General features: G+C 40.5%; 2 protein-coding genes across 2 annotated transcripts; both read right to left on the bottom strand.

Moving 5' to 3' along the window:
* Window positions 1-549: 549 nt before the first annotated feature.
* M421DRAFT_78335 (NAD-dependent deacetylase sirtuin-5) lies at window positions 550-1550 on the bottom strand (the record flags this gene model as incomplete). The annotated part of the gene is made up of 2 exons (XM_033597398.1): window positions 550-1157; window positions 1208-1550. 2 exons carry the CDS (start codon window positions 1548-1550, stop codon window positions 550-552), a joined length of 951 nt encoding a protein of 316 aa, XP_033442655.1.
* Window positions 1551-4624: 3074 nt separating this feature from the next.
* Window positions 4625-4780, bottom strand: M421DRAFT_78297 (uncharacterized protein; the record flags this gene model as incomplete). Its single annotated transcript, XM_033597396.1, has 1 exon — window positions 4625-4780. The coding sequence occupies one exon, from the start codon at window positions 4778-4780 to the stop codon at window positions 4625-4627; it is 156 nt and encodes a 51-aa protein (XP_033442654.1).
* Between the last annotated feature and the right edge of the window lie 5661 nt (window positions 4781-10441).

Below are 10441 nucleotides of genomic sequence, written 5' to 3'. Positions count from 1 at the left end.
CTACGTTACTCGTTTTACATTTGCCTCTGATACCGCAACAGAATGTCTCCCTCTGACACCAATGGAACTGATTCTCCTCTCTGATTCTCCATACCAAATCCGGATTTGCCAAAAAAGTCCACCCCAAGCACAAAAACCACCGGATGCTATTGGCACCTGCCTTCCCCCGCTTCCCGAGCCTTCTCCGACGTATATGCACCCGCGGGCAACACTGACTCACATCTCTCCCGAGCTTGAGCAGGAAACCGATGGTCTCGGTGGACTTGCAGTCGACGTTATTATTGACTCTGGACTCAGTGATTGTAAGTATCCCAGATCGAAGTCATTTGGTCAAAATATATACGTGATGGTAGGTTTGGACACATATTATATAGTGCGGTATACTTGCGTCATTATCTTACGATTTTCGCATTAGGATGGCCATAAAGACGTAAATTGTTCGCGTTGTCACTGCGCTACATTTCGTTGACTTCAAAGCTTCAAATCTTCTTAATAAAGGTCGTTCTCATGCAATAATCTCAGATTCTTCTGAATCTCCGCATGCTCGAGTCACTGCGCAGCGTCTGGAATCTCTTCGGTATTGACCTCGCCGATCACGCTTTTAAGGAGCTTGGGCACGATTTGTGCAGCGTCACCCTCAAAAAGCCAGTCTCGTGAATACATGCCGCCGGCTGGAGCATCGCTCTTGTCCATGTTGATAACAGCGACTCGCGCACCTTTGCGCCGCGCAATGTCGACATAGCCAGCGGCAGGATAGACCTTCGCGCTTGTGCCAATGACCATGATGAGGTCAATGTCATCTTCGTCCATCCAGTCGTCAACGTCTTCCAACACGTCATTTGGTAGTCTCTCGTTGAACCACACAACGCCGGGGCGCAGGAGACCACGCTTGCACTTCGGACACCTGGGTAGGTGATCGGGATTGAGCTCGGGAATCGCCACATTCGCATCGGAAATATCAAGCTCTCGAGCTGCGAGGGCTGCATTGGTGGTTGGGTCTGATTCATCGGTGGGGATAGCCAATGCAGGAACGATCGGATCGGTGTAGTTGTTCTTCTCGAAGTAGTCGCAAAAGAATTCTGAGCACTTGACGTCGAAGAGTGAACCATGCAGAAGCTTGAGCTTTTCTGCAGGATGCTTGGCGCGTGGTGAGAGACCTAGTCTGTCATTTTACTATTTCAAATCGAATGTTCTATGTGAAGCATACCATCAACATTCTGGCTTAGGGCGAGGAAGTTCTTCCTTCTCGCTAGCTCGGCCAGGGCATAGTGAGCTGAGTTAGGCTTGACACTGAGAGCCATGTGGCGGCGATAGCTGTAGAATTGCCATACAAGGCCGGGATCACGGCTAAAAGCCTCTGGTGTTGCAAGCGAAGTGGCATCGTGTGTCCTCCAAAGGCCGCCTGCACCTCTGAAGGTAGGCAGGCCAGAAGAGGCTGACAGACCGGCGCCCAAAAGTGCTAGGATACGCGTCGATTTCTTCAGGTGTTGCTGGAAGCTCTCGAGATCCTTCTGGGGAATGACGCTTGGTCTGGCGGTCGTGGCGGCCATTCTGCGGGTGATACGTGGTAGAGACAGGATGGCGGTCTTACGCTATATATGCAAGAGGGATATGTGACTACTGGTGACATGTGTACGCCGCCGTGTAAGCAAGAGATAGGGTAGGGAGCACAGGCACAGATAGAGTGAAGCTGCGTGCTGCCTAGTGTCGCCTCGGGTAGGCGCGCCAAGTTATGTACCGTGTCCGTGCACCCAATGATCGGAGTCAACAACGATCGTTCCGAGCCTTTACGGCAATCACCAAATCGAGGCTGTAGAGCCACATAACGTCGAGAGAATCACTTTTGCCAAGACCCCACCGCAATAGCCTTACTAAAGTAATGTTTCCCTAACAAAAAAAGTCGGGCGCGTCAACGGAAGCTCATATACAGAGACCGTGCACGCGAACGCCATAACACACCAATATCCTCAGCACCATAACTTCACAACGGCATGAATTTAGAAGCTGCGCTTGAAGCCTGTGACGCAGCAGATGTAGCTGGTGAGCTTTCGTACACAAAAATTGCTGACAAAAGCTTAGTATCGTGATCCACCCTATCATGGCAGCACCGAGGCGTATGCGCGTCGCGTGAAGTTGGGGACTACACGCGTCAAAAGCTCAGCCCACAACAAGAGTGTGAGCTTTGCAGCTAACTTACCTCACGGGCGAGTGGCCGGCCCGAGCGAGTGACCGGATTTTGCCAAGACCACACCAAACTTCATACAGCCTGCGATGTCTCAACAAAACAAGTCTTAAAGCGCTTCAAAGGAATTAGATATACAGCTTGCTATCTAGGCTCTTAAACAAGACGCGACTCTTACTATTCCACGTGCTGCAACGATCTACAAGGTATCAAAAGAACACCAAGACAACGACGTACTAGAACGCTCTATCTTTGCTGCATCAGATTGTATAGCGCGCAGCTTGCTCCTTCAGCAAATAGGCTTGTGTTGCAGCCAAAATAGAGGCAAAATGTACATATATTTGCACCCCTGAATTGGCTGGTAAATAGGCATGATATCTGCTGCGACAGCTTCCTATGTCTTTTTCTAGAATGCGGACATTCTTCTTTAGGCTAGTGGACGATGCTGTAATTACTAGGTTGACCAGGTAGGATAGAAAGTAGTTTGTAATAGATTAAAACAGAGGTCTAATATATATTAGAAACAGGATAGGTAAGACAGGGCTGCCTTCTAGAATTCCTACTTTAATCCTGCTAAAGGATTCTGTTTCTCTATTAAAGGATAGTCTAAGCTGGCGCTTAGATAGGAATAATTAAATCTTTGCTATTAAATTGCAAGGTAGTTGTAACGTAGATTATCACTGAGCCGGCCATATCACCAAACTAGCCATTTTCTCTTGGCACGACTAACACAAGTTACTGCAACTACAACTACTTGCTATTAAACAGTGACCTAGTATACTGTGTGCTTACATTAGATTTAGAAGATGTTTCTACACCCTCCTAGCACGTTTGTGTGTTGTGTCTAGTTTTGCTGCAGTTCCTACAGCGCTGAACAGTTAACTAAGCTCCTAGTTAACTACCTCTACCCTAAGTCTTCTTAGATAGCTAAGCTGCTACACACGCCTTAGCAGCTACCCGCAATGCTGCTAGGCTATACTCAAGTGTGCCACTATGCTAAATCTGCTTTCTCTTACGCAATTTTCTCTTAGTTATTACTACTAATTGCTCTTCAAGCTCTCACACGCAGGCCTTAATAAGGACGTTTTTGTACAGTATCTCTTTAGCCCCTTTTACAAGCTTTAAGAACCCCTCTTGCGCTGCACTTAGTAATTATTAGAAGGAGTTGCTTATAAGCTTAGATTAAGACCTAAACTTGTGTATATTGCTTAGCGTCTTAGATTGCCACAGTGTTTTAGGTAGAGGTACTGCTAGTAGGGTATGCAGCTGCACTTTAAGGCAATCTAACACTACCTGCGTGTTAGTAGGAATAAGCCCTAATACCTTAAAGGCCTTTTAGTAGTTAACCTTTGTAAATATATTAAGGAACACGTCCCTAAAGGCTAGTAGGAAGCCTTCCTTATTAATATAGAAGATGTGTTAGTATGCTAAGTCTTAAATATATTAGGAGTACTTGCGCTTTAATAGCAAGAAATAGACTATATTAAGTAGCTAGAGGATGTGCAACAAGTAAGGTAGTATACAGAGAGTAAGGATTTAGTTCTCTAGGTAATAGTCCTTAAACTTCTAGTTAAGATAGCTCTTATAGCTGTCTAAGATAAGCAGCCTATACACTCCTACCTAACACGTCTTTATATGCGTGTTAAAGTGCTTTAACTACTTAAGGCTAAGTGTGTTGTTTATCTAACTATTCTTAGAGACTATAAGCTTCTAATTGTAGGGTATATCTGTCTCCTTATACTAGGCAGAGATGTGGACGCGTCCTTTGTAGATGATGAAAGGCAGGGTTGCATACCTAGCAGCGCAGATGCTCTGGATAATGGTAACCTACTCGCGATTGCCTGGCTGAACAAGCTCTGGCTGAGCACGTCTCTCTAAGCCTGTTACAACCTTTAAAGACAAAGCAACACCTATCTAGAACCTAGTTTTATTAAAGTTGTGTATATTATTATTGCAAACACTATACTTAACTTAAGTATCCTCTACTAGCTTAAACTACGCACTAATTATCTTAGGATCTTCCTATAGTATCCTCTGTCTATCCTTAGCTTAATTAAAGGCCATTTTAAGCTTGTCTAAACGCGTCACAAGCCTGCTAGCCTATAGTTTACCAACAGGCTCTTCACTACGCACACTAAGTATCTTATTAGCTATATCTGCCACCTTACATAGCTAGGGTGCAAATCCTCACGAATTAAGGTTAAGTATATACTAGATAATTGTCAGCTCCTCTAGTATAGTAAGTTTCTAGCAATTAGCGCGTATATCTAGTTAAAACGTGATATTGCAAAGGTAATCAGAGACCTACTAATAAGGTACATTCAACGCTCTAGCAGCGCTGTGGATACTGCGAAATTAGCCAGCATAGAAGGCCTAGATAGTAAGGATAACTCTACCTTCTCTAGTAGTATTCTAAAGTTATTGTTGTTAAGGCATGTTGTGTTAGGGTAAAAGGTGGTCGTGCCAAGAGAAAGTGGCCGGTTCGGTGATATGGCTGGCTTGGTGATAATCTACGTTAGTTGTTGTAATAACGTCGGTGTAGGGCGAGTCGCCCACCAGGGCGAGTCGCCCACTTTTGCCAAGACCCCACCAAAACATCAACTCTACACCATTGCCTCCACAACTACGTCAAATAGACGCGTCTAAAGAGGCTTAGATACAGCTTGCGCTACTAGCTCTTTAACAAGACCCTAATCTCTTAGTAAGACGTGCTGCAGCTCTCTATAGCGCGCCCTGAACAACTCTACGCAACTAACTTACTAGACAACCTTTACGCGTTAATACTATAGCTAATTTATAGAATCTAACTGCTGCTAAGGAGCAGGTAGTTGTTGCGTACATAAGCTGGTCACGCAAGGAGAGTCCCCCCAGCTCGCAGCTGTGGCTGATATAGCCAATTCTCTGCAAAAAGAGCGCAGTTTAGCCCCTGTTAGCTTAAGGTAGGCCAGCACGTTTGTTTCGCGTTAGAAGGAGCTTAAAATAGTCTTTATTTGCAAGTATAACTATAAGTAAGCCCTCTGTAAGGACTCTAAGGTTATATAGTGCTAGTTTACCCTTGTATCTAATATTAAAGCTAAGTATAGTATCCTAGATAATAACATATATAACTTTAACAGGACAGGCTTTATAATAGGCTAGATAAGCACTAGAGTAGTTGTTATAGATGTAGAGAAGCTAGGACAAGCAAAGCAGATCTAACCTAGGCAACTAGGAGTAGGTGACAATTACTAAGGTCATTAATGCCACAGGATAGGCTATTCTAGCCTACAATATCTTTAAAGCCTGCCAACACCTATCTTACTAGTAGAAGGACAATACCCTGCCCTAAGACTAGGTTATTAGTATCTCTAAAAATAGCTAGACTACTAATAGGCTTAGGTTTAACTATTTAAAGCACTTTAACAGGCATATAAAGACGTGCACTGTTAGTACTTACTACATACTAATTTTTAATAATTATAAGAGCCACAACTCTACAGAATTCTAGCAATACTGCAAGGATTACAAGATTATAGCTCTATGTATGCCTGCGCACTTATCGCACCTCCTGCAGCCACTTGACGTGGGTTGTTTTGGCCCTCTGAAGAAGGCGTATGGGGATGAGGTTAATAAGCTTATTTGTAACCGGATTAACGTACTCCACAAGCGAGTGGCTCACATAAGCGAGTGGCCCACTTTTGCCAAGACCACACCAAACTTCACTATACCTACAATGCCTCAACGTAACAACAAAATCAAACCCTCAAAGGAAGCAGGAATACAGCTTGCTCTTCAGGCTATCTATTAAGACGCGACACTCTCTTAGCAACGCGCTGCAGCAATCTACAACGTGTCTTAAAGGACACTTAGTTACTAACTTGCAAGAACCTCTCTACAATGTAATTGCAAGCTTAACATAATTAAGATAAGTAGCACTATAGAGGAGGTGATTGTCTAGCACGTGTTAAGGCTAGACAAGCAAGGATTCTCACCCTAACTTACTAATGTAGAGGACATAGCCAATTCTCTGCTTGCTAAGCGCCACTAGACCCCTATTAGCAAGAACTAGGCTGCTAACTTTGTTAAACATTAGCTAGAGCTTAAAGTTAAATTTATTTATAAGTATAACTACAAGAGAGCGCTGTGTAAGGATCCTAAGGTAATTAGTGACTAGTTCTAGCTTATAGAGAATACTACAGCTAAGTATAGTATCCTAGATTAAGACACCTACAACTTTGATAAATCTAGCTTTATGATGGGTGTTATATCCACTAGTGCTGTTGTCACAGGCTCCGAGCGTTGAGGGAGACTAAAGACAGTGTACCAGGGCGACTAAGAGTGGACTAGCATTATCTAAGGCATCTGTACAAAGGGCTAGTCTATCTGTCAGATAAGAGCGAGCGGCGAGAGGTCGGATCTGCGCAATCGAGCAGGGACCTGTCGTGCAGCCAATCAGCAGTTGCCAGGTCGATTAAGCGAGACCTGGCAACTCCTGATTGGCCAGCACACAGGCGGCCGCGAACAGCGCTAATTCCCCCCCCACTTCAATCCTGTAGCAACCAGCACGACACCACGGCAGAGACACTATCGCCACAATTATTAATAAATTATTATACCACCTAAGATCTTGTTAAGCACATACTCTGGCTCACAGTGCGAGAATCTGACAATTAAGAGTCTCACTGCCGCAACTAAACTGCCACAATTAAACTGCTGCAACTGAACTGCCGCAATCAAAATGGCGCAACCAGCATACCGCGACCTAACAACAGTCCTTAGGGACGAAGCCAACTAGACTAGCTAGCTCGCGCAGCTACATGCAAGATGCCTGTCGCGCAATATCTAGGACAAGATTAACCTAAAGACAACTACACTACTACTATTAAAGCTACTCTTGCTAAGGGCTCTAACTATTACTAACTATGCGCTAGCTATAAACACTAACATACTATTAAGGCTAACTAAGCTATTAATAATAGGCTAGAAGGCATTTAAGAAAGACCTTAAGTACTATAAAGTACTCCTTAAATAATATAAGAATAATTAATATAAATATAAGAAGAAGGAAGTAAGCCTTTAGCATATTATTATGTTTATTAAGTTAACTATATTACTATATCTACTACACACAAACTGTCTTCCTAAGAAACTACTATAATAGTAGATTATAGACCTACAACTTACTATTAGGGTTAATAAACAAATTAAACAAGAATAAGCCTAAGATAGATACCTCTTAGCACTTAAGCTAATAAGAAGCATGTTATAATAGGATATGTAGCTAGCTAAGTATAACTAGGCAGCTACAGAAGTAGAGATGTACAAAGTTACTAAATTATTATAATTAAATATGGTTGCAGCCAAAATAGAGGCAATATGTACATACATTTGCACCCCTGAATTAGCTTGTAAATAGGCATGATATCTGCTGCAACACACCCCCTCACGTCTAACTAGGACAGCATAATTAGAGGTAACACAACGCAGTAGAATACCTAATGTGCTAAGTAATAGATGAATCCTTCTTTGTGATGCTCTATTGCTGCAGATAGCACGCCAACAGAGCAGGTACTATGCTAAGACCCTTGGCTATAGTCACCTATAGAACACGAAAATCTATTTAATCTTTGCTTGCGCAGTTTCAGCGTCTAGGCTTATAACTGTTGCAGCTAAAATAGAGGCAAAATGTACATGCATTTGCACCCCTGAATTGGCTGGTAAATAGGCATGATATCTGCTGCGACAAAAATAATAACAAAGGACTTCCTAATAGCTATAAATAGGGTTACACCTTTCTAGGCTACAAGCTTTTAAGATAGCAGACACTTTAAATCTAGTATAAGTTAGAAGGAGATAATAAAACACTACTAAGAGTATATAATAATAAATTATCCCCTTAGATTAGGGCAGTATAAGGCCTTTATAGCTAATAATATAGTATTTCTTACTAAAGGGGGTGCAGCCTCCTAGAGCTATAAAGGGGACGCCTAATATGCTGTAAGCATGCTATCTAACTAGGGTAGACCTTAATATTAATATATAGTAGGTAGGAAAACTACTTCACTTAAGCAGCCTTTAGATTAAGAGCCTACTTCTACTAGGGGAGCAAAATGCCCTATATATAGACAACACTACTCTATATAGGATTACTACTATATTAATTAAGACAGAGCTCCTAAGTAGTAGAAACTAAATAAGATTATTTCTAAACTTATTAAGTTTAAGTATAAGAAAGATATTACCTTTTTAGAGCTATTTTGCACATAAAGTAAGAGTAGATTAAGAATACTAGTAGTAAAGCACTTGTACAACCCTACTCTAGAAATCCTAGATTATTTACTAGAGGGCTAAGAAATTGCTAATATTAAAGCAGTGCTTAGCACAGTAAACTAACAGGATGCTGCTAACTATCTACTATAGAAGTTATTTATACTTAACTTAGGTTCTACCTGTTATATTACTAATAACCCTAACTATATCTATATATTCTAACAGCTATTGCCTAGAGACTTTATATAGGCTAGGAATTCTAAGGTGCTAGTTAGAGGATATAGATTAATTAATCTACTCCTAAGGAGTAGAGCTAGGACAACTAAGGTTACCCTCACAGACGTGGCAATTTGCCTAGACCTACTATACAACCTAGTGTCCTTCTGCCTACTATAAAACAGAGGTATATAGTAGGACACATAAGTAGACCTAATAACTCTCTAATAAGTAAATAGCTAAGTAATTAGAGTAGTATTAAAAATACTTAGCTAGTAGGTGCTTAAGTATAAACTATCCCTACTAGCTACTAACTACACACACAAAATTACTATATGCACTAAGAGAGGAGTATAGAAGGCCTTAGTAATATAGTAGCATAAGTAACTTAGTTACCCTAGTCCTGCTGCAATTAAACACATTGTCTAGCAGACTTAGGGGGTGTAGATCTAAGGCATTACTATAGTTAAATACAATACTTATAGAATAGCTAAATTATAATAGTAAATTAGCTACACACTAAGAATTAATAATAACAGACCTAGAGAAAGACTTAGTATTAACTTCTACTCCTATAAAGTATAAGGAGTTACTAAAGAAAAGAGCTAGATACTTATAACTAATAGGTTCTTAGGCCTATAGTAGGACCTCTACTTTATATATTATTACACAGTAAAGTTAATTATTAAGGCACTATTAATATTTATTCTTTTCTTAAAAAATTACTATAATATCTTAGTTAAGACTATTAAGGTAGATAACAAGATAGCTTCAGTTAAACTAGATATATTAAAATGGCTAGCAACACAAGGAGTTATTGTAGAGCCTTTAGCGCTAGACATACAAGCACAGAATAGTAACGCAGAACGCTTAGGGGGTGTGAACAAGGAGAAAGCTTGCGCAATGCAACTTAATGCTAACCTCTACTAGGAACTGTGGCCAGAAATTACAAGGGCAGCAGTATACCTCTACAATTAAACACTAAACTATGCAAACTATTAGAAAACACTATACAAAATATTCTTTATATAAGTTACCTTTAGTAATAGAATAGTAATATTACTATAAAAACCTAACCTTGCACACCTAAGAGTATATAGGTGTAAAGTGTTTACTATAATAGAAAATATATATAGAGGCAAATTATGTCTTTAATAACTAGACCTAAAGGCCTAGATTAGCTATCTAGTAGGCTACTAGTTATTAAATATCTATTAAATCTAGATACTATTATTTAGTAAGGTAATAGGCACTTAAGATATTATATTTAATAAAGATATAGTATTTAATAGGAGAATTAAGGACCTTATTGAGAACCTTATGTATAATACACTTAATAAAATAGTAATATATATATAATCTATTAAGCTACTAACACCTACCTAGTAACTAAAAACAGATTCCTTTTATAAGGATAAAGCCCTAGCAGAGCTGTTACTACAAGACAAAGCAGACCTGCTAGGCTACTATTATAGACAAAAGATACAGGATAGCTATCCTACCCCTCTATTAATACTGCTACCAGCAGCACTACTTGCAGGCATTATAGCTAGTAATTAAACAACTCTAACATAACAAGCGTCCTTAACTACTATCCTGTAGGCAGCATTATTTCTTATAGGAACCTAAGCTAGACATATTAGAACATGCAGAGGAGAAGTTATAGACAAGGCTAAGATAATAAGAATACTTACTAAAGGCTTAAAGCCCTATTAAAGTTAACTTCTACCTCTACCTATATTCTAAACTAAGCTTAAGGATTACCCTATAGGTAAATTCTTTTAAGAAGCTAAG

The sequence above is a fragment of the Didymella exigua genome (genome assembly GCF_010094145.1).
Source record: "Didymella exigua CBS 183.55 unplaced genomic scaffold M421scaffold_73, whole genome shotgun sequence".
NCBI lineage: Eukaryota > Fungi > Ascomycota > Dothideomycetes > Pleosporales > Didymellaceae > Didymella > Didymella exigua.
This window is presented reverse-complemented; position numbering and strand designations above follow the sequence as displayed.